Source organism: Besnoitia besnoiti (assembly GCF_002563875.1).
Source record: "Besnoitia besnoiti strain Bb-Ger1 chromosome Unknown contig00014, whole genome shotgun sequence".
Lineage (NCBI taxonomy): Eukaryota > Apicomplexa > Conoidasida > Eucoccidiorida > Sarcocystidae > Besnoitia > Besnoitia besnoiti.
Genome location: NW_021703916.1, coordinates 117,359 through 140,361, shown reverse-complemented (window position 1 = coordinate 140,361; position 23,003 = coordinate 117,359). Strand labels below are relative to the sequence as shown.

Below are 23,003 nucleotides of genomic sequence, written 5' to 3'. Positions count from 1 at the left end.
CGCGCCCACCTTAGCCAGCCAACGACAGGAGGAAAGCAGAGGCTGCCTGGCTCAGCAAGAAAAGGAAACTTGAACAAATGAGGGCACGGAGGGGAGGAACGGATCGATGAAAGCAGGGGAGGATTGAGAAAACGCGACAGCAGAGAACGCGGAAGAGGAGCGCAGCTCGAGTCTTCGAGACACGCACGACGAGCGAAGAAAACCTGACGTACAGCTGGTTACAGAAACAGCGACAGCGCCAAAGCAAGCAGGCGTGGTGTGACGAGAGTCGTTAGAGAGGGAAAGGGTGCTGTTTTCTTTCGGCCTCTATTCAAGGAGAAGAAGAGAAAGAGAGCGTTTCTTTCACGGCCTCACTGTGACCTCCCTCCTCCTGGTGCCTCATCGTGGCCTTCCATCGCCTCTCTCCTCTCGCTCTCCCTCCTTCGTGCGCCGCAAGCCGTGTCACAAAACACAAAAAAGGCGAAAAAACATGGCGGCGAAACAAATGGAAGATAATGAAGCCAAAACGAGGCGAACACGACACTATGCTGCAGCGCTGCTAGCTGAGAAACGCGAGCTGACGCGCCAACTCAGGCTCGCGCGCCTCTCCTTTTCTCCCTCAGTGCAAAGAGTTATCCAGTGCTTGCATGCGCTCTGCGCGTTGCGCCGAAACGCGCCCGCGCCAATTATTTGTGGTTTTTCTCCCTCCAAAATGTTTTTTTTTTGCCTTGTCACTTCTCTATCTTGACATCTGTCTACCTGCTGCTCCGCATTCACCCAGACGCCTCGCAAAGCGCGCAAGTCACCGACCGCCGCCGCCGGCTGTGCACATCTCGCCCTCTCCGCGGACCCTGGCTTCCCCTCGTCTGTCTGTCTGCCTCCGGAGGAGACTCTGAGAGAAGGAGAAAGAGCCGCGACGCCATGGTGAGTCCCTCCGCTCTCGCGGAGGCGGCGCGCCGCCTCAGAGCTGTGCAGCCCCCCCTCTGGCGGCCTCTCGACGAATTCGGGGAGGGCGGCGCGCAGAACACGGCCCAAGCGAGGTGTGCGAACGGAGACACTGCGCCTTCGCAGGCGCCAGACGAGGGCTGTCTCCCTCGTCTCGGCATGCTGCTCGAGGCGATTCCGACCCCGGCCTTCTCGCTCTCCACGCAGCGTGGTGTCCCCCAGTGCCTCCTCCCCCTTCTGTTGCGGAAAGACTTGAAGCAACTCAAAGTCCTCGACGTCGCGGCCGGCGAAGCGCAGCTTCTTCTCCCGCTCTACCAGCGTTGGTGGCAGACTGCGCGGGCCGCTGCGCCGCCTTCGCTCGCGTGTCCGTCTGCGGAGAGCGACGCTTCTTCTGGCGCGGCAGCGGGGAGCGGCGACCGCCGCTGCGCGCGCTGTCGCGGCGACGGAGAAGGCCAGTCGAAGACGGAGACAGCCGAGGCGTGCAACGCCTCTTCCGATGCGGGTGCGGCTTCCAGGGAGACATGCGACACCGCGCAGGACGCGGTGGTAACATGCGCGCAGGGGGGCGAGCAGCATAAAAGACGGCGACTCTCGAGCGGAGAGCTCACGGCGGCCGCTCCGGGGTGCGCCGGAGGCCCGCGACCCGCCGAGTCCTACTCTCCTTCCTCGTCTTGCCCTGAGGCGCCGCGTCTGCCGCCGGTCTGCGACCTTGCGGGCTTTGCGCTCCATTTGATGGCTCGAGATCTCCAGAGTCCCAGCGGAAACATCTTCCCAGTCAGCCAGAAGGCCGCGCATGGCTCGCCCAGGCGCGACGGCGATCAGCCCGACGGGCTCGCGCCCGAGGGATCCACGCAGCCTGGCGGCGAGAAGAAGAAGCGAAAGGCCGCGCCGAAGCTGAGTGTGGGGACAACTGCGGGCCGCCAGACGCTGGACGCGCAGGGCCTCTTCTCCGTGGCTGTCGCGATGCAGGCGCACATGGTCACGGCGCCTGCGGAGGAGTATGCGGAGGCCGGCGGGGGGGCAAAGGGCGACGGCGCCACGGGGGCGGGGTCGGAGGCGCCAGTCGCGCAGAATGGACTCGCGCCCGGATCTGCCCCAGTCGCGGGCGGAGAGGGAGAGGAGGTCCAGCGGGCTTTGTGCGCCTCGAAGAAGGAGCTTCGCATGCTAGAGAACGCCGAGGAGATGCTGAGAGAGACGATCGATGAGGCGGCGCGCCAGCTCGCGCGACGCCTGGAGGACTGTTGCAGCAGCTGCGGAGGCGCCTTGCAGCCTCCTCTCTTGGTTCACGGCGCCGTCGACGCGGCGGCGGACGCGCGCCTCTCGCCGCCCCCGCTCGTCCCCTACATCCTCGCGAACCTCCAGGGCGGAGGCAACGTCGGGCTTCGCCGCCTCGCGGCGCAGCGCCTCGCCTCCTCACTCCTCGCGTCGGCGCCCGCGTCCTGGGTGAGTGGGCTCTCCGTGGGGGGGCTGGGGCTGAGCGAGTCTCTGGGGACGCGTCGGCGTCTATTCCACGCGTCCCTCGCGGCGCCGCGGCTGGCGCGCGGCGAGCTGATACGCTTCCTGCCGCTGCACCGGGGCGGGCCGCTGGAGCTGCTCCACGCCCTCTGCTGCGGCGCGGACTTCATTCAGGGCGGCCACGCGCAATCGCATGCAGAGGAGGGCACGGCGTACATCTTCGACCCCCACTGGATTCTGGATGCAGAGACGCCCGCGGAAGACTCTATGGCGGAGCGAGACGCGGCGACGAAGGACTCGGCGCGAGCCGCGCGCGAGGACGCGCGGGAGGCGCAGAGACTGCTTGAAGAGGCCGCGGCGAGGGGCTTGTCAAATGCCTTTCTCCACATTGACTTGAAGTCGGCCGCGTACCGCGACGACTTCCGGCCACTTATGGCAGGTTGCGGCCCCGTGGGGCGCTGCCCAGGGAAGGGAGAGGGTGCCGCGAAGGCGGAAGACGCGCATGCAGAGACCTCGGAATCGAGGGCCTGCAGGTGGGCGACCGTGAGCGAGACGCGAGCGTACATACACCATCTGTTCAACACGGCGGAGCTGATGGGGCCGGTTTTGCTGCTGCAGCACAATCTGCAGTGTCTCCTCGCGCTCTTTGAAGTGTTTCGTGTCTTTTTGAAGCGACGAAAACTCCGCGTCGCGGTGATGCGCTTCCTCGAGCGCTGTTGCCAAGACGCGAACGCCACGCAGACCGAAGACGCGCAGAAAAACTGAGATTCGCGCAGCACAACTACCAAGCATTCTCTTTTCTTGCTGGCTGCACTCAAGCCACTTTCACTCTGGCGCAGGACGGCGGCGGCGCGCATCCACTCCCGCGGGAGCGCGCGGGAGTCGAGGCGCTGCTGCGAAGGAGAGCGAAGCAGGCACAACCCATAACGAAGCCAGTCCCTGGCGCCTGGAGGCGTCGCTCGAAGGTTAAGATGGAACCAGGGTTGCCATGGAAGGGCCTGTCCCTCGTCGGAGACAGTGGCATTGGTGCCTTGTCGCGGTTCGTTGCCGGGGTGGCGAGGGCCTGTCTCCTTGAGCCGCCTTCCAGAGCGGCTGCGGATACGCAAAGGCGTCGGGTGCTCGCAGGAGTTTCTCCGTTTTTTGTTTCGTTGTGGGTGAGACATGGCAAGGCTGAGAGGGTCGTCGAGGAGCCCAACGCAGAGCCGCGCCCTACGCCGCTTTCCGGCAGCCGATCTTCTTGTTTCGGCCTCGTCGTCACAGTCGCTCCTCTGCCATCCGCGGCGGATGGTTCAGTCACGCCGCCGCGAATCCGTTCCTGTCTGTTTGTCTTGGCCAGCTGCAAAGGTCTCTCGAGACTCAAGGGCGGCCGCGTGAGGCAACACACGTGCCGCCGGGGATGTTGAACTCAGTGTGACACATGAAACGAATACAACTCGAATTCCACTGGAGGGAGCATGGGGGGTCGCGCCAGCCGAAGATCCCAGACCCCCAAGCACGCCCGTCAACGCCTGACAAAAGAAAAAAAGGCCCCATGACCTGAACGACGCGCCCTGCTGCGAGCGGAACGGCCGCCGACACCATCTCGACCCAACAACTCCAGTTTTCCCAAAGTTTTTCAAAAGAACTGACGCTTCCAACTCAGAGCGGGACGCTGGGGCACGCCAGCAGGACTACACAACCGCTCTTGCACGCGTTAGTTTACCGAATGCGCATATATACATATATACATATATATGTGCCCGTATATTTATGCACATACACATATATATATGAATATACATATGCATTTCTGTGTATATATATATATATATATATATAGGTGCAGCTTTCTGTTGTCTATTGCGAGGAGAGGCCCATGCGCTACGATGGTGGCAAGAAGGAGTTCTCGATGAGCCTTGTTGCGCGGCGCGGATGAGCCCAGAGGTACTCCCGATCACCTGTTTGCCTCTGGAAAAATGAAAGCGAGACGCGGACTGTGGAGCCGCAAGCGGGGTCGCTGTCGCGCTGCTTCCTCCTCTCTGATGGTGTAGATCTCCAGGTGCACCTAGCACCTGGGACTCGTCTCTGCGTGCGGCTGATTTGACAGCCTCGGGAAACAGAACACAAATCTGTCTAGCTCTACAGAGAGAGAAGGCAGGCTGAGGCATGAGTAACGACAACACCGTTATGTAAGCCACATACGTGATGCTCGCGTAGATAAATTTGAGCTGTTTGAACAGCAGAAGAGGTCGAAGAAGGCAACCGAGAGACATTTTCGGCCCTGTAGAGCTCTCGCATGAGATCCCGCCTCGCGGTCCGTTCGTTTTGTCATGCCGGTTGCGCCAGTGTCTCCTGGCGCCCCGCTGCAGGTATCCTCGCACGGCAAATGCTTTCTCTCGTTTATGGCCCTTACTCATGGTTTGGTGCTGTTTCTGTTTTTTCTGAGTCTCTCGTTCGTTTCTTGATTGCGTAAGTCCGGACGACTCAGCGACCTCTTCCAGGCTTGCGACTGGCGATTTTTCTGGCTACCGCGTCCATCGCCTTCGTGCAGTCTTACACACCTCTGGCGCTGCAGGCCTGCCGTAGCTCTGTGAGAGCGTCCACGCTTGCCGATCACGCGACAAATCCCGATGGCAGGCACCTCCTCGCTTTACGGCCTCAAACAGCAGCGCCACCTCGCTGCAGCGTACACCAGGTTTTCCTGTCCTGCGAGATTCAAGAGTGCTCGCCTTGCCTTCCTGTGTCGGTCGCGTCGCGCTGGCTATGCAGTGCTGGGCCCCGTCCTTTGCATCTGAACGTGTCCCGTTCAACTTCGCCAGCGCGTCTCTAACGCTGTTTGCTTTTCGCTGCTTTTTGGGCCGCAGAAAAACGGCCGTCCTTCAAACACCGTCACAAGGCCCTTCCCGAGAGGACACCCACCCCCGAGGACCGTTCCACTCCAGTCTGCCATCCTCTTTTAAGCGCGAAACTGCGTTTTCTGGTGTAGCTACGGGTAACGCTGGTATGGATATTGCTCTACAAGATACATATTACATTTTAGCTTGTTTCCATTTCGTACTACCGCTTGGCGCATTTCCTAGCTACTATTTGTGGCTTTATCTTCTATGTCAGAGATACGTTCGGAGATACTGTGAATTTATTCCATGTAAGTACCGCGTTGTCCGGTAGAGCGCCGCGCGCTTGAGGGTGCTGCGACACTCAATTCGTCGAGGAAGACCACATGCGCAGGCGGTAACAGTCTTGGCCTTTCAGCGTGGTGTCTGTTCCTAGATGTGAATTCTGCGGCAGGACGCTTCCACGCACCCGGTGGAGAGACTGCAGGACCGTGACATGAGTCCTTTTGTCGACGAATGGAAAATTTTCCGCAAATCGACCCTGTTGTGCGCGCGTAGATCTGTAGCTAGAGCACACACTTGCTGGGTGGCCGTCCACCCATGGCAATATAACTCATGTGATTGCGTTTGATCCTGTCTCGATGAGCACATCGAAGAACCCAGAGGCGACATAAACGTGTCTCGCTGTCCAAACGCGGCGGTCAGCTTCTGCTGCCAGCGCTTTGCGCTCGCAGCTCGACTTGTGTTCACAACGCCGCGTGCCCCCTCTCCTCCGCGCCGCGGGGCTCGAGCGCTGATTCCCCGCTAAAAGGTGAGACCCCGGCTCTCTGTGTCGGTGGGATCACCTAACAACCACGAATGCAAGAAAGCGCGGAGTTGAAGCAAAATTCCCAGGCTTGCGCGAGGAGAAGATCTTGGGGCAGCCTTACCGGAAGTGTGACGGCTAGTGGCCAGCTCGCGAGAAGTAACGCGGCGATCTGCCGCGGAGCTGTGCGACTTGTGCGCGGACACACGCCCTCATGCGCGTTCCTAAAGCGTCTAGAGCCTTTTTTCGGTCGTTTTCCAGGTTCTCCGAGACTTTGAGACAGTTTTGCACTCTCTGGAAGAACGACTTGCCAGTGGGCGCCTTTCTCCGGTGTACGTCCACCGCGCCGCCGTCTAGTTGAATCGACCGGGGCTGCTGCAGCCAGCAGAGGGAGAACAGTCGCGAAAAAGGCACCGAGACTCGACTTTGGTCTGTCAAAAGGGAGCCGCGCCCCCTCGAGCCCCTCTCATTTCCGCGAGTGTCCTTTTTTCTCGGTTGCCTGAATTTAGGCGGCTTCCTGCTTCCGCTGCTCTGTCTTTTGGCCTCCATCGGGTGATCCACCCCTCTCTGCCTTTCCGCGCCCGTACTACCGTCTCGTCCGCTGGCCTGTCCAGCGAACAAGGGTGAGTGCGGCGCTGTTGTCTGTACCGGGAAGGCGTTTGTTGCCTCTCTTTTTTTTTGTTTTCCTGAGGGCTTCTGCCTGCATACGAGGTTCTAATCGTCCTTGAACGTTTTTCTGTCTGGTGTTCGGCCTCGTCCCTTCCCTCGGTGCCGCCCGCCTCTCCTCCTCACCCGCCGCCGTTGCTCAGAGTTCGCAACCGCATCGCGGTTCGAGCCAATCAGGCGTAGGCCCCTCTTCGTAGAGTCCGCGCATTTGAGGCCTTTTTGTATGCTGACGCGCCCTCCGCTTACACGCACGCGTAAATGCCAGAGGGCGTTGTTGCTTCGCTGCTTGCCCTGTCGCGCTGAGGTCGCGCACCAAGTCTGTCGTCGTTTCACGTCCTTTGCAGACGCGCCGTGTGCGCGGTGAAGGCTCTCTCGGAACTCGGGCTCTTGCCTCGCATGCGTGTCCCCGCGGGCATTGTGTAGATCGCCGAGATAGATGCGCCGGGGGCGGGCATGCGTGGAGCGAAGGAGTCGTTAGCTGTGTCTCCCGCCGTTCCGCGCGCCAGAATGGCTGCCCTCTCTTCGCAGTTCACACACACGTGGCGCTTTTGCTGTCTGTCTCACGCTCGGCCGCCCCCGCTGTCCGGACGCCCCCCGTTCCCATTTTCGCCCTCCGTCTCTCCACGCTTCTTGACATCGTCGCTCTCACCCGTCTCGCAACGCCAGCAGCCCTCTTCCTTGCACTGGCGCCTCTCAGTCCTAACTCGAGATTCGCGTCGTTTTTCCCTCGAGGCTCTGTCTACACACTGCCCGCGTCCCGCCTCCTCTGTCTCTCACCCTCCCTCGTCTGGCCCTGGCGCCTTCGTGTCCATCGGACCCGCTCCTCGCGGCGGTTCTGCGCCCCCAGACGGCGGCAAGCCCGTTATGCTCTCGCGCGCGCTCCATCCCGCTTCGTTTATGCTTCCTCAAGTCTCCATTTCTACTGTGTCTAGCGCCGCGTCTTTGCGCGCCGGCGCCGCCTTGCTGCCGTCTCCTTCGCCCTGCGCGCTGCTCTTCGCACCGCACGGTGCGGCGGCACGGGCTGGCAAATCTTCTCCGCCCTTCGCGTCTGCGCGGCGTCCTGTTCCGCCCCCATTTTGCTCTGAGCCTCCGTGCTCGGCCTCTCCTCTGGTCGCCGCCCACGGTCTGAAAGCGGTCGTAGATGCCTCGCCGGAGGCGCACGGGGCCGAGACCTTCCGACTGCGCTGTGGCAGGCCCGCCGGGGCTCCAAACGCGCAGGGCGGCCAACCGGAGATGGCGGCTGCTCGGGCCCGGGAGGCCAACCGGCGCGGAGCGGCGGGGCGCTCCCGCCCCTTCTTGCCTTTTGGCGAGGGGGGAGATGTCGATCGCCAGAAGGGTCCGCTCAGCCACGGCAGCTACGCCGAGGGGTTTGGCGTAGTGGAAGCCGCGGACCGGCAAAGTATCAGATTGGCGCAGCACTGCTGCTGCGCTCTCAGCCTTCCGCTGTCGAACCTGCTCACGGGCGACGTCGCGGAGGCGCGGAGGAGGAGGCTCGCCAGGCCTTTGCGGCGCGCGTTTTCTTCCTCGCGAGCGGCCTCCGCCCCGCCGGCCTCCGTGTCTGGAGGGACGTGCGCCGCCGCCTCTGCGCCTCCCGGTTCGTCTGCGGCTCTTTCGAGCTCGGATTCGCCCTGCAGGGCGTCTCCCTCGCCAGTCGATAAGGAGGCCACGTTCGCCCCCGTGGCGGTCCCTTTCTCCCGGGTGCCGGGGCTCGAGGTGCCTGCGCCGCCGCACGTCGAGATTCGCCGCGTCGTCGTCCTCGACAAACTGACGCGGTACGAACTGGAGCTTGAGCAGCGCTTGGGAGTTCTGCGTGAGCGGTTTTTAACTCACGGAGGAGACACCGCGCCGGCGGAGCCCGCGCCGGAGGCGCCAGCGTATCCCTCTCAGCAACCGGGTCGTCGCGCGAGCGCCGAGAGCGGCATCTCGACCTGTGCAAGCGTCTGCGAGACGCTTCCCGCCTTCGGGACGTCCCGCGCTTCGTCGGCAGCCGCCTCGCCCTCCTCTGCATTAGCCTCGCCGTCGCCGTCCTTCGCCTCGCCGTCGCCGTCTTTCGCCTCGTCGTCGCCGTCCTTCGCCTCGTCTGTCGCCTCGGCGCCTGTCTCCTCGGCGTCAGCCTTCGCGGCGTCTAGCTTCGCGGCGCCCGCGGCCGCGGCTGCGCCTGCGGAGTCGATCGGCCCCGACCACGAGCGGTTGCCGGCGCACATGCGCTTGGTGGAGCAAGAGCTCCGCATGCAGCTGCCGCAGGCCTACGCGACGCATTTGGACCACACGCGAAACGTTCAGGAGCTGGTGCGGCAGCTGCAGGAGGACTGGGGCGTGCACACAACGCTGATCAAGGCACGGAGCTTCGGCAAGACGCTGGAGAACGGCCGGCGCGCGATCCTCAAGAAAAACGCTTCCGCGGCCTTCCCGCCCGACGCGGTCATCGCTGCCGGCGGAGACGGCACGTTGCTCGAGGCTGCCTCCTTCCTCGCCGCACTCGAGGAGACCCAAGGCCCCCGGGGGGGCGACGGCTTCGGCGGACAGACGCTGAACGAAGAGGTAGAGGAGGCCAAAGAGCGAGACAGCGAGGGCGAGGACTGCGCCAACGCCGGGCCCGCCGGCAGGCCCGCGGGGGCCCCCGCAAAGGGCCAGAAGCCCGCATTCTCCCCCGACGGGATCTGGCTTCTCGGATTCAACACCGACCCTGTGCGATCCGAAGGACGACTCTGTCTCGCGTATCGGCCGCCAATGTTTCGGCCGCGCTCAGATAACGCCCTCTGCGCGCAAGCGAAGAATGTGGGCGCGGCGGAAGACCGCGAGGAGCGCACGACGATGATCGTGGACGAGGCGTCCACTACCGACGTGGAAGCGACACATGCGGCGCTCGCCACAGACACCCCTTCGGCAGATTCGCGGCCCCGGGCGTCGCAGCAGGACCGGCGGCACTTCCGGGCCACAGACACCGAGTGCGTGTCGCCAGTGCTGTCGTCCGAGGACGGCCAACGCTGCTTTCAAATACCGACGTTTCATCCGCACTTCCTCACGCCGAGACGACCGAGTTGCGCATTGCCTCCTCCGCCCCCTCAGGCCGCCGCGTCTGCGTCCAGCGCTTCACTGGCGCGCGAGGGCGAAGAGGCGTCTGCCACGCCGAGCGGGGACGGCGTCGCGGGAGACGAGTCGGAGAAGCTGCGCTCCAGTCGAGCCTACGTTCAGGGCGTGCTGCGGTATGTGATGGACGGCCGCAGCGTGGCGATCTGCAGGCAGCGCATTCGCCTCGAACTCGAGTACCCGCGCAGCCAGGAAGAGCAAATTCTGCAGCGCGTGGAGCAGCAGCGCCGCGAACACATCGGGCTGATGTCTCTGCTGCCCCTGGAGCGCGTCTCCGCGGCCCCGCCGCCCTGCGCCCCGGCCGCGCACCTGAAGGCCTCGCCCTCGGAGCCCTGTCTTCGCGGTCGTGCTTTCCGCCGCGGCCGCGCCCTCGCCGACGACGCGGCGCATGCGGGCCTCGAGCCCGACAGCGAGGAGACCGGCGTGTGGGGGGCCGAGGCCGGCGAGAGGCCGCCGCGGGACGCAATCGTGCGGCGCGTGCTGGGCGTGAGCGCGCTAAACGACGTCTTCGTGGGCGAGTGCGACAGCTCGCGCACCTGTTACGCGCAGGTGAAAATCGACCAGGGCGAGCCCACAAGATATAAAAGCTCAGGCTTCCTCGTCGCGACAGGTAAGCCGCGGAGCGCAGGGTGAGGTGCGGAAGGGCTCGCGGTGGGTGCCGGGGTCGCGTCTCGTCAACCCGCATTCGGGTATGCTCTGCGCCCGCCCTGCGCGCTGAGCAGGCGGCTCCCGCGCGTCACAGCCGGCCCGGGGGTGACAGCGTGTGGCGGAGAGCCAGCCTCATGCTCGCCCTTCAGCTGTATATGCAGTGCGTTCGCCTCGCGGCACCGGCATGCATATGCTTGCGTCGATACACGACTAGCGGGAGTTCCTATCGATGCGGCGGTGGCCGAGTCACCAGTGCGTTGAGAGGTGTTGCGGCATGAAGCTGTCTGCCACTGGGTTTCTCCGTCGGGTGCGTGCATGGATCCGCGACGTCTGCAGTCGACCGGCAAATGCTTTGATTTCGCTTCAGGCACCGGCTCCAGTGCTTGGTCGTTCAACATGAGCAAAGTGCGGACTGAGCAAATCAAAGCTGTCGTGGATGAGCTGCATCGCTCACTCGCCCTGCCCGTCGACTTGGGTACGCCCCCCTCTGCGGACCTCCGCGACTGACGAGTCTCGTTCGCCTCCGCAGCGCCCACGCATGCAGAAGCAGACCTGGCAGGCAGTTACATACGTTTGTGTGAACGCAAGCGCACGCGAATGCACAGACACACGCGCACGTGGCTATGGCGCTTCTCCCGTTACACACAGTCCATATGCATACATAAATGAGTACGTGACCTTCACACGTGCACACATATTTAGATTTATGTATGTCCAGATGAATATATATCGCCCCTGAGGCTTCCCGGCGTCTCGTCGGCCTCTCGGACCTGGCTGTATGTTGCTTTGGCGCGCCGTGGTCGTCGTGGCCTGTGTGACTCTGCATGCTTTTTTTTTTCTGTGTGCAGCAGACGCAGTGGACTGGGAGGCGCTGCGGGAGCGGGTCAACCGCCAGTTGCTCTTCCACCCTTCCATGCCGGTCATGCGCTACTTCGTGCGAGAGCCGATCGAAAACAGGTATGCGACGGCGCGTGAGCGGCTTCCGAGGGGCGCTGGGGCGTCTTCGCCTCTCCGTTGCGCCCTGGGGGGGAGAGGGGGAGGGGGGGGTGGGGCCGGCGGCGGGGCGCCGCGCTCAGACAGCAGACAGGTGCGGGGAGGCCACGAAGTGGTGGCGGGACTACTGCTTAGCGGGGCAGGAAAGTCGCTTGTGTGATGATCGATGGTGTGTGGCGTTGCTTGTGATTTGCATGCAGCATCTTCACCTGCAGGGGCTCTGCTGGCGTGGCGCACCGAGTTGAGATCCATGTGCTCTCTCCGGACGCGATGGTCGCCATCGACGGCCTGCTGTCCTTTCCGCTGCCGGTCGGCGTCAAGCTCGTGCTTCACATCAGCCCCTGCGACGCGCTGTGGACTGTCAAGTAGTTGAGGAGGCGCTGGAAAAGGCTGAAGAAATCTCCCCACGCCGGTCGAAGCGTCTCCATATCCAATAAATATGTATATGTATGCAAGTATATATGTGCGCATGTGCAGAGAAAGACATATCCGGGCGTCTCCTGTATCAAGGCCGTTTCCGCCTGCGTGGCACCCATGTATGTGAATGCAGCATGCGCGCATGTCGCTGAAAGTTACCGTGGATAGGAATGACTTGTTTTTGACGCAGCTGTTGGAGTTCAGATCGCCCACGATGAATCGCGCTGATGGATGTGTGTCGTCTGGCACACACTGGGGAGATCTTCGCTTGATCTTCCTTGCGTCCGCGGGCCAGTTCAGGACTGCTGCTCTCGCGATCAACAGCGGAGATTTTCGAGCCCAGTCTAGTTTTTTATGTGCTCTCGTCTCCTTCTACGAACTGACGCAGACCTCATCCCGAGCATATAATACGCTTTGCGCCTAATTACGTTACACATTTCCTTACGTGCGTATGCAGATGTGTCTACGCGCGTACCCGTGTACCCAAATCATCAGAGTCTGGGGTGTAGCGTCAGCTCTGCGGCAGGAGCTTCGACATTCGCTGGTGGCTGGCCCGTTCTCGCTTTTTGTGTCGCCACATTTTACTCGGTTATTCCTTCTTCTCAGGCGCGGCAAGACTCCGCGCAGGGTAAAATTTAGCTCACCTGCATGCTCCCAATGTGCACATCAGGACACGCCGCGCGCGCGCTGAGCGCGACCGTATCTGTTTTCGCGCGAAGACCGATCCTCTCCTGCATGCCGACCGGCTGCGGAGGCGTCTTCGCGCGGAGTCGCATCAGTTTGCTGGTTCAGTCCCCTGTTTATGATGGGAGATAGAAATGCTACTAAGATACATAGGTATCAATTTATACACAACATATATATCTGCATGTCTGTATACCGGCGGGCGACGCCGGTGCGCGTAGGAGCTCGCATGTAGGCTTCGAGCGTCTTCCGCAATCAGGTGATGTGGAGGGGAGAGGGTGCCGCACGGCTCGGGGAGCGTGGTGAAAAAACACATCTACGCTTTTTTTTAATTTAGCATGCGTGCAACGATCTGCGTGCAGCACTTGAGCGCTGTCTCGTGGGCTTTAGGATGGCGAGCCTCGGCACGCACAGGGGCTTCAGTTCGCTCGATGGGGTGATACTTCAAACACACTCTGTTTCTGCGGCGAAGACACTCTGATACGCATTTATGAATCCATGTAGAAAGACATACACACTATATGTAAATGGATATTGGGATATTCACGTGCGTGTGCGTACGAATCTAGTTGTGTCGGTCGTTTTGCCGCGCGACGCCGGTGCGCCCAGTTTGAATTGGAGAGCTAGTTGAGAGCTATTGAACAGCTCGCGGCTTCCTCTGCGTGACCGCCTTCAATCCGTTAGAGAAACGCGGTGACGTACGCCTCTCTGCATCGGCGTGTCAGCCTTGCCAGCATGCTCGAGGATGTGCCTGCGCGTGCAGTTAACGGCCTTGCATAGTAGGTCTGTCAGCGCTACACCAGGCTGAAGTGCTTATGTTTCATCTCTCGCTACACTACAGCTGCACCCGCGCGTTTGCATGGAACCTGCGGTTCGCTTGCGAGGCCAGTGCGTCGGTGGAGGCCCTTACGCGCCACGCCCAACGCATGCAACGACGAGTTCACACCGAGCTCCGTTTATTGGCTCTCGTAGGCGCAGGCCTCGAGTACCGATGCCAGCTTTCTCTCTTGGCTTCGGAGATTTTGAAACCCGCGCGCGACACTGCAGAGCTCGCCTCGCCGGCCTGTTGGCCGCATACAGAGGGCGCCATAAAAGCGCTTGTTAGCATCAGGCCAGAAACTCCTGCCAGGGCGTCCTTCAAAGTGCCTATGCACCAGCCGTCTGCCCCAACAGGCGACAGTCAGCCGCACGACAGACAGGGATATTTGTGTATAAAAATATGTTGATTGCCAGCGCAAGTCCGTATTCAGTTCGCAGCCTCCTACAGCGAGCCTGCGAACGTCCGCAGCGTTACCTATGCGTGAATATTTATATGTATATATATATATATATGAATATACATATATTCTGCGTTTTGCATGCGTACGTGTATGTTTTGCATGCACTTTTGTATGTGTAACTTTTTCGGATTCGTATGTAGGATTACTCCCTGGCCGTGGAGCACCTGTTCGCGGCGTAGCTCGCCAGGCTGTGCAGGCGGAAGAAGGGCGCTTACGCGCTGAAACAGCGAGAAGGAAAAATGAAGAGAACCAGGCTATGAGAGAGACGCGCATACAGGGAGGAAAGCTATGACAGATACGTTGCAGGCGAAGCCCTGAGAAGACGAAGGGAAACGAGGGAGCAAACAACCGTGCGGAGAAACAAAAATTTTCAGCAATTTCCGCAGCGTCCTTTGTGATAAAACTCACTGTCCTGTTCAACTCTCCAAGGGTGCTCGCACGAACCCTTTTCCTCCTCACGTCGCAATTGCGCATGCAGCGGACTGAAATTAAGAGAATAAAAAACGCTGGCCGCGACTTCACCGGCTCGTGTTTTTCCGTTAAAATCGAATGCGCCTCAGTCACTCTTCCACTCTCGCCGTTTTTTCCCCCACCTTCCTCGTTTTCGTTCGCTTCATCTTCCCTCTCTCCTTCCTGCAGCATGCAACTCTGAAGCTGCCCTGCATGATTTCAATGCAAGCATCGACTCTGCCGCTGTTGTCTCTCCTCCCTTTTCGCCTCCTCTCCTTTTTCCCGCTTTTCTCCCCTTTTTTATTGGTTTCCGTTGTCTTTGCTTTTTCTGCTTCTTTCAGCGTTGCTTCGTTGGCCTTCTTTGAGCCACAGTCTCCTTGCTTCCCTTTCTTCTCTCGCTGTGTCTTTTCTGTCCGTGTGGTGCATAGTCTGGCCCCCGCCTTTTGCTTGGCGTCTCTCGCGCCTCCTTTTTCTTTTTTCCGCGTCTTTTTATCCTCTGTGCCTCTTCCGCGGCCAGTTTTCGTTCTCTCTTTTCTAGGAGGAAGAAAAGATGTTTGTCATCTCACTCCTGCAGGACGCCGTTTCTGTCCTTCCTGAAGACCAACTGAAAAATCAGGAAGAAGTTTTGAGGCGGGCCATCGAGGAGAAGTACCTCAACAAGGTGAGTTTCTGCAGAGTCAAACACATAGAAGGGAGTCTTGTGGCGACATCCCCGCTGCCTCCTCGCCTTTGACGTGGCGCTTCTTTTGTGAATGTTTCCCCCATTTTTTTCAATTTTTGTCACTTCTCGGCCGCTCGCCTTCTCGCTCTGGCGATTTCCATTCTTCTTTCCCTCGCTTCTCTGATATGCTCTGCACGGGGTTTTTACTTCGTTTGTCTCTCGCTGCAGTTGTTCACTCTCCTCCTTCACGACTTTCTTCGCTGCCCCTACTAGGCATCCTTCGATCTGGTTTTCTCTCTCGTTTCGTGTGTCCTGCTCCCCTGTCGCCTCGTGCGGTCGCCGGCGCACGCGTGCTTTATCCCTCCTGTCTTAAGTCTCTTATTTTCGTCTTCGCATGCCGTTGGCGAGTTCGGTGTCTTGTCTCGACATTTGTCTCCTGCGCGTGAGATCCGCGTTCGCTCTTCTGGGTTGACGCGTGCGTGTGGTTTGAAGTCTGGCAGCGGTAAGCGGCTGAGGCAGCGCTGAAACGCGGTGCGGCGGTGAGTGTGTCATGCGCGGCTGAGCGGCGTGAGGTGTGTCGACCTTTCTTTTCTTCCGCAGGTCGTCGCGGACTGCGGACTGGCTGTCGCCTTATACGAACTCCGGCGCATTCAGAGCGCGACGATTCGATCCGGAGACGGCAGCGCACGGTACAAAGTCGATTTCGCGCTCGTCTTCTTCCGCCCTTTCCAGGGGGAGATCCTCGAGGGCGTCCTCACGCACTCCGACAGCCACGGCCTGAGACGTGAGCAGGGAATGCTTGTCTTTCGTTCCCAGTTTAGCATTCTGCCTGTGTTGCGGGTTTGTGGCCTGGTTCTAACCCTATCCTCCAGTATTTGCGTCTCGAGTTCATCTGGCACCGTCGCACTGCCCTCGCGGCTCACCGGCCTCCTTCTCTGGCTGGCGACTTCATGTTGCGCTTTTACCCCAAACCCTAAACGGGTTTGTGTGCGCTTTCAAATTCCGTTCATGTCTGTGAGACGTGTCGATGGAAGACGACAACGAGACACTTTGCTACGAGTCGCACGATCTCGGCACCTACGCGTAGACAGGACGCTGCAGAGAAGCAGGGGGGGAGGCGATCGCGGATGCCTGCTGCTCCTCACGCAGGTATCTAATATAAATATCTATATATTTAAACCATTTTGCGTATTTATTTATTCGTCTCGATGCAGATGTGTATGCGTCGGGAGCCTGCAGAGGGCAGCGGCAAGAGTCGCAGGGCGAACCGCGACGCGGCGACCTGCCGGCGCGTCGTCGTTCGCAGCATCTCCCAGCGAGAGGTAAAGCGACTAACTCGTTTTGTTACTCTCTCCCTGTCTGTGCTGTTTCGGCTCGATCCGGCGTGCAGTCTCCCTCGGCTTTTTCGATGACGTCTTCATCCCGGCCTCTGCGCTGCGAGAGCCGCGCGGCTTCAACGCAGTCTCCTCGCGCTGGTGCTGGAACTTCGAGGGTCATGAACTCGAGTACGCGCCGCTGCAGCACGCCATTCGCTTCCGCGTCCAAGAAATCCGATTCGACGGCGGCAGCGTCGACGGCCAAAGTACGACGCGACTAAACGAAATCGGCAAAGAGAGAGAGAGAGGGGAGGGGGGCGGGAGGAACCCCAGGCGGCAGAGGCCAGACGCGTGGGAAGGGTGTTGGCGGCCTCACAGGGCCGAGAGGCAAGGGGAGGAAGGTCGCGGCGTTCGCTGACCCCCATTTGACTCGTTTGGAGCGTGGGATGCTCCTCTGCGGCAAACCGGGACGAGACATACGTGTGTGGAGTCCGGAGCGCGTCCGGGTTCAGGGCGAAGAGCCCTTTCTCGCGTGGCGCTTTCCGCTGCGCGCGTTGGCGGTCGCGGGAGCTGGCTGCCGTCGTCGGGTGCCCACGGTTTCGCGTGCGTCTGTTTTTTCGTCTTTCTCTCCTCTCAGGTGCAGGCGCGTCTGAGCTCCTCGTGGGCGGTGACCGCGCGGACGCTCGTTCCGCTCCGATGGTGGTTTTGGTAAGTTGTGCATCTTCACGGAATCGACACGTATGGTTCGTTATTTGTAGAGAAGAAAAGGCCTTTTGTCTCCCAGAGAGCCAGCGGAGGCGACAGCGCCCCGCCCCCCTCCCTCCCCAGCGAAGGGGCGCGAGGCGACAGAAACTTAGTCAACGCGCTCGCGGAAAAGGCAAGGCCTGGCAGAGAGAGACTTTGGCGTTCTGAATCTCGGACTGTATCAACAACTGTGTGTCGGCTCAATTGGAGTTCGTTCCAATTTTACAATGGACACGTTTCTGCTTCTGCCTGCGCGACGAGAACGCAGGTCTGGGTGATCCATGCGGCGGGCGTGCCGGCTGTGTGTTTTCTCCTTTCCCTCGGCGCGCGTCTGCCCTCCTCCGCCGCTTCGCCGGTGACGCCTGTCGCCTGCGTTTCGTTTGGTTCCTTCCGCGACATGTTCGGGGCGTCTGTGTGACTGCCTCGCGTCGTTCTTTATGTGGGCTCGCTGCTTCCCGCGGGGGGGATTCGCATCTGACTTCGCTTCTTTGGTCTGCGTCCAGGCGCGGTCACCTCTAAAACACGTCCCTGCTCTTTACAGGTTTCATTCTCTCGCGCTAGTTGTGTGCTTTTCTCTTTTCAGGGCGCGGTCGATGAAGACGGGCTCGGGATGAAGGTCTGGTGGCAGTAAAGTTCTTCCGGTCTTTGCTCTTGCTACGTTTCCCGCCTTTCTCCTCGTTTCCGCCTCTGCGGCGTCTTCCCTGTCGCCTGCCTCAGCGTCTGCCGGCGCGCGGGCTTTTCTCTCCAGTGCCTCCGCTGTCTGTGTTTTGTCTCTACTCTTCCGTACTTCAAAGGAAGAAGCCACGAAGCGAAGGTGACTCGTGTGAGTCGCATTGGCTCGTCTTCCGTTTTGTCTTCGAGAAAAAACCGACCACGTCCCTTCGAGAGACGAAGGCTGTGCGGCGGCTTGCCGGTAGCTTTGTCTCTCATTTGGTCTTCCCTACTGGCCGTGTCGCAATGTAGTATGCTACACCTCAGAAGCACACCGGGCGGCGCCGCATAGCGCTCTGCGTTGCCCCAGGGTTAAACATAGAGATTTCACACAATTATGTTTTTTTGTTCGACAATGTGGTCGAGTCGTTCGGCGGTCAAACTTCGTTTTCGAGATTTGCGTGAAAGCAGGTCGTTTAGCGACGCGCTCGGGATCTGGCGACTCCGCACTCCGACTCCACGTGCGGCGCCTTCCTTTCTGTGTCTGGGCTTGTTTCCTTTCGGGTCTCAATGGTGGTCGCCGCATCACGATTTTTCCACGGTGGATGCGACGCCGCCTGTAGATTTCTATGTACGCATCACTTCACGTAGAACTATCTATCTGTCTACCTACATCTCTATCTGTCTGTATGTGTCTGCGTATATCTGTCTATATATATTCATGTATCTATCTCCGTCTGACTCTCTCTATCTATATAAGGAAGGGCCTGTTCGACAAAGGCAGCATGCCTGCCTGCGTCGGAGATTCCTCCGTTTGAAGGCGCGTGTCTCTACGCGCGCAGCTGGTTTGTCTGCACCACGGGAGGTGTGTCTGGCGTGTCGAGCGACGCTGTGGCGCCGTTCTCGCCTTCGTATTGAATGGTACCTGGAAAATCTTTTGGTTTCGAGTGCTAATCCTTCGCGCCTGTATCTCCGAAACTCAGGTTAGATTCCTATACATTGGATCCCCTTTTGTAAATATATATATATTTATTTACAGATATGTATGAATACAAATATTGCGTAGAATAAGTGGCTCGCCTGCTTCTGCGAGTTCGCATACAGGTGCGTGCGCATGTCCACGCGAGTTGTGAGAGGATGCCTTAGAGTTCTCTGTTTGTGAAAAGCAAGTCGTTTGGAACATACACCGCGGCTTTTCTAAGCGACACGTGGTAGGGGTTTTTCGCTGACTAGCAGTTCAGAAGACGAAATGCGCGCAGCAATAGCTGCGATGCCACGAAAGCCAGCGAGCAACCGTCAAAAAACGCACGCGAACTACGAGAGGCAGTCTGCATGCATGCGTGACGGGGGTTTAGAGACACGAGGCGCGATCTTGGTGGAGCGCAGCTTGCATTCGGCAACCAAAACCAAAACGCAAAAGTGCCGACCCATACTCTACACGTAGAGCGCTAAATTCAAATCCGTTTCTGCACCGAGGAGAATGCATGTATCTATTTCTACGATATAGCGGCTTGAGCTTGCTCATATCCGTGGAGCGCACATCTGCGCACAGGTAGAACTGCAGAGACTGCAAGGCGAAAACCCAAAATGCAAATATATATATTCAAAGTGACTCAAGCGAATACCCGTACATATATGTATATATATTAATATGTAGGATGCCAGTATCGCTTGGAGAGTGCATCGACGATGAATCTTTTTCAGTGAGGATCAGAACGAGCGTTTTTCCTTGCGGCCTGTATCTGCCACGGGCTCGCAGCTGCCGATACGCCGCTGCAGGCATTCATCGCTACGTGACTGTTGGAAAAATCCCTTGAGTACAGACAATCGGCCTTCCGCCAGTTGTCAAGCGGCTGAGAGGGCGTTAGGGGAGATGCCCTCTCACTGTCGCCGGCAGACTCGCGAACTGGAAAATGTGTACCGCTTCGCTACGCGAACGCCGAGAAGTAGTCTCTCGCGAAGGCGTAGATGTCGTCCTGCGCAGCGTGGAAAACGACACGGCGGGTGCCTTCACCAGGCGGCAAGGCTATATTGCACGGGGTGTCTGTGGAGCGGCGCGCCGTTCTCCTATATGTGTCGTAGAGTATATGAGTAGCACAGTGCATGTGTGGCGCAGTATCTGTCTCGAGTTCTCCTCCGCGTCCGCGTCGTCGAAGGGCTCAACAAGACTCGCTCGCCGAGTTCTCAGAAGGCCGCCGATGCGCCGGCGCGTGTGCGACAGGCGGGGGCCTGCGACCGCGAAGGGAGGGGCTGTGAGGAAAGCTACTTGAACTCAAGGCGCCAAAAACCCGCCGCGGCGGGTGTCTGGTCTCGCTCCTCTGCGCCGCTTCCAAGCTGCCAAATCGCCTCCGCGCCTTGTACGGAGGATACGGTAACTTTTTTGCACCCATGACAAGGCCGCCAGTACGAAAACATAGAGTGAAGACTAGAGTAAGGGCAGAAAAGACGATCGCCCAGATGAACCTCGGGGATGCCTGTTGAAATCCCCGACAGTCTCGCCGGTCTCGCGGGACTCATCGCTGTCGCGACCTTGTAGCGGTTCCTCTCTGGTGGTTGGCCCCCGCGAAGCACGCGGCAGCATGATTCGTGTCTAGGTGTTGCCTTTAGTTTTTCGAATTTGCCTGCGCCACGTTGCGACTTACCGGCATGCTGATCAACACGGCAGCTGCGAAGTCGTTCATCACCGCGCGCAGCTCTTCATGCGCCGTCACGTAGGCCCAGTGCTCATTTTGCAGTTCCTCCTACGCAGGACAGACGCGGAAAAGGAGAGTCGAAACTCTAAGACGCGAAAGACGGCCGACGCCTCTACACAGACAGGGGGCGCATGTCATCACGCACATCGGCGGTCATATAGGTCTTCTCTCGGAATGGAAAAACTGAAATGTGCGTCGACACAAATCCCTGTCCTCTCTAGAACGCGCTAGTCCTACACCTCGTTTTTTCAGGTTTTCAAGTTTCTCTGTGTCGTTCAGAATGCTGTCCAGGGTTTCGTCGTCAACCAGCAGGCGCTTGGCTGCCGTCGTCATGCGAGGCGGGCCTGTGCCTCCGGTTGACCGTCTTTCTTCTTTTTCTCCAGAGGTGTCGCGAGCTGAGAGCCCTTCTCCTTGCTCTTCTGCCTGCAGTTCGGCTCCCGGCGCTTCGTGTCTGTCTCCTCCGGCTCGCGCCTTGCCGTGTGTTTGCGCGCGACTGTCGGCGTCTTTTTCGCCTTCCAGGGCACGTCTCCGCGCGTCGTCGCGCGGAAAAGCCGACGCTGCGAGGGAGAAGACATCTCCGGGACATCCCGCGAGAGACGGCCAGAAGGCAGAGGGCGCTCGTTCGCCCGACAGAGGCGCGCAATCGGCATGCGTCGAGGGCTCCATCAGCGCCAAGGCGACATCTGCAGCTGCAGATTGTCTTTCGAAGCCGTGGGGGCAGGCGCCTGGCGAAAAGTCGCTCGTGAGAAACCCGAGGAGGAAACTCTCCGTGCCGTGTTTCGAGGGCGCAGCACGTAGGGCCCGTTCGTCTGCAACGCAACAGACGACGCGCTGCGGAAGATGCTTTTAAACGCACGCCGCGAGTGCCAGGCACACGATCGAGTTTCCAAGCTGACAACCCTGCTACTAGATGCATCTAATTACAGACAATAGATTCCTGACTTCGTTGTAATCACTCTACGTCCGAGCCAACAGTAGCTACGTACTGCATAAATTATAATCTAAATACACACATATATACATCTATATATTATTGTCGATATTAAATAATATTGGGTAGTAGTACCGTAGTTCGCGCTGTTCTTGACGCTCGCGTCCCCGCGCCGTTACGGGGTGAGTCGCCGCGGCCGTCTCCAGGAGCGACTTTTTCCGCCGAGGAACTGCCCAGAAACTTGCTTACACTAATTGAGAACTTCTGTCGCTCTACGAGTGCATGTGCTGAGCCCAAACAGTTGTCAGCGCAGAGCGAGCAGGAGAGGAGCGAACAACGAAGTCACGGCAATCCGGGTTGCCTAGGCAGATCTTTCTTTTGATTTCCTAAGCGAACTCCGTAGGTCTCAGACTCAGCTGAGCCCTCAACATTAGGGAAAAGTGAGGCAGCGGGAGGGACTCCCTTTTTCATGGCACATCGGCCTGTCTCTGGCCTTGTGTTTCGTCGATGCGTGTGAGCGGTTTTTAAAGTAGAGTCAGGCACCGCAAGGCTACGCTAACGCAGCTGAAGTTGAGGCCTTGCAACTGAGGTGTGACAGCATAGGACTGCAGCGGAGTGAGACGAACATCCAGGAGGTGTGCGCTGGCGCCGCCGAAGTCGTGGCGGCAACCAAGAGAGCTCCTGCGCTCGCACGCAGGAACCCGAGCCCGCAGTAATTTCATTCAAAGACGAGCCTCGCCTTCCATCCTTGAGAAAACGGCGTTTCCTTCGAGGAAAGACGCGCGAAATCGAAGGAAAAACTGTCAGTGCCGATTGCTCTCTCTTCCCAGAACGCCTGGGAAACAGGAAAAGTCGCGCGAGACACATTGCACGTGGGGCGAGCCGCAGCATGCCAAGAAGGGAAGACACGCGCGAGTCCGACGCATCGGCACCCCGACGGAACAGAGGAGGACCCGCTAGGAAAGAGCATTACACATGTGCATTTTGTAGTGAAGAATCAGAGGTGTATGAGGCCGAAGAACAGGTATATTCATTTCAACAGGAGAGCCGGCCGGAGGCTTTCTGCGTCCAGCTGGATGCTGCAAACTGCGACGGGGGAGACAGAAAGACGTGTGCACCTTGCCACCACGCACTGCAGATTTCTCAAGTCCCCGCGCTCTGATTTCCTTGATCGGCTCATCCTTGCAACTGGCTATCCGTTCCATTGTCTTCGAGCTTTGATGCAGGGAAGTAAAGGCGCAGAATCTATGCCTGGATGCAGAGAAGTCGTCCGCAGAAAACCCGCCAATGTCGGCGTGAAGCGGCAGAGCCCGCGGTGTACATACACATCGCGGAAGAACGAGACTACACTCTGCGACTTGCCGGTAGACGACGACGGGCATCACTTTTGACACCGTCATATACAGGCCTTCCTCTGCGTCCCGCTCTTGCCTGTCCGACTGGTGCCGCTTCTGTGCAGTGAAACACAGTCGGGTATTCCCTGAAGAATGAGATCCGTGTCTCCTTGCCCACGTAGTGTGCCATGGGGAACCGGTTCACCTTCCTCGTCAGGTGTACATACACCTGGGGAGGCGTTTTCACTGAGACATTTACCCCCTGCCTGTCCCGCGCGGCTTCGAAACGAACTGCGGGGACTTTTTGTTCCCACGGGTCTTTGTCTTGCGGGTTTCTTCTGTTTTCGCTCTGCTTGATTTCTTTCTGGTTTCATCTTTCTCCGCTGCTGTGCGCGCCCTTCGCGTCTGCGCTCACAGCGCCCCTGACGAGTCAGATAGGCGCTGCACT

The 23,003-nt window shown here is 59.3% G+C and overlaps 4 protein-coding genes across 4 annotated transcripts; 3 read left to right on the top strand and 1 right to left on the bottom strand.

The window, feature by feature from the left end:
• Positions 1 to 900: 900 nt before the first annotated feature.
• On the top strand, positions 901 to 3,144 carry BESB_024980 (uncharacterized protein; the record flags this gene model as incomplete). The annotated part of the gene is made up of 1 exon (XM_029361186.1): positions 901 to 3,144. The coding sequence occupies one exon, from the start codon at positions 901 to 903 to the stop codon at positions 3,142 to 3,144; it is 2,244 nt and encodes a 747-aa protein (XP_029215541.1).
• A 4,383-nt stretch (positions 3,145 to 7,527) lies between these two features.
• BESB_024970 (DNA-directed RNA polymerase III RPC8) lies at positions 7,528 to 11,763 on the top strand (the record flags this gene model as incomplete). Its single annotated transcript, XM_029361185.1, has 4 exons — positions 7,528 to 10,363; positions 10,769 to 10,876; positions 11,250 to 11,358; positions 11,595 to 11,763. The coding sequence occupies 4 exons, from the start codon at positions 7,528 to 7,530 to the stop codon at positions 11,761 to 11,763; spliced, it is 3,222 nt and encodes a 1,073-aa protein (XP_029215540.1).
• Positions 11,764 to 14,775: 3,012 nt separating this feature from the next.
• BESB_024960 (RNA polymerase Rpb7, N-terminal domain-containing protein) lies at positions 14,776 to 17,577 on the top strand (the record flags this gene model as incomplete). Its single annotated transcript, XM_029361184.1, has 5 exons — positions 14,776 to 14,886; positions 15,487 to 15,670; positions 16,277 to 16,468; positions 16,840 to 16,910; positions 17,530 to 17,577. The coding sequence occupies 5 exons, from the start codon at positions 14,776 to 14,778 to the stop codon at positions 17,575 to 17,577; spliced, it is 606 nt and encodes a 201-aa protein (XP_029215539.1).
• Positions 17,578 to 19,525: 1,948 nt separating this feature from the next.
• BESB_024950 (uncharacterized protein) lies at positions 19,526 to 20,956 on the bottom strand (the record flags this gene model as incomplete). The annotated part of the gene is made up of 3 exons (XM_029361183.1): positions 19,526 to 19,573; positions 20,240 to 20,338; positions 20,528 to 20,956. 3 exons carry the CDS (start codon positions 20,954 to 20,956, stop codon positions 19,526 to 19,528), a joined length of 576 nt encoding a protein of 191 aa, XP_029215538.1.
• Positions 20,957 to 23,003: the final 2,047 nt, after the last annotated feature.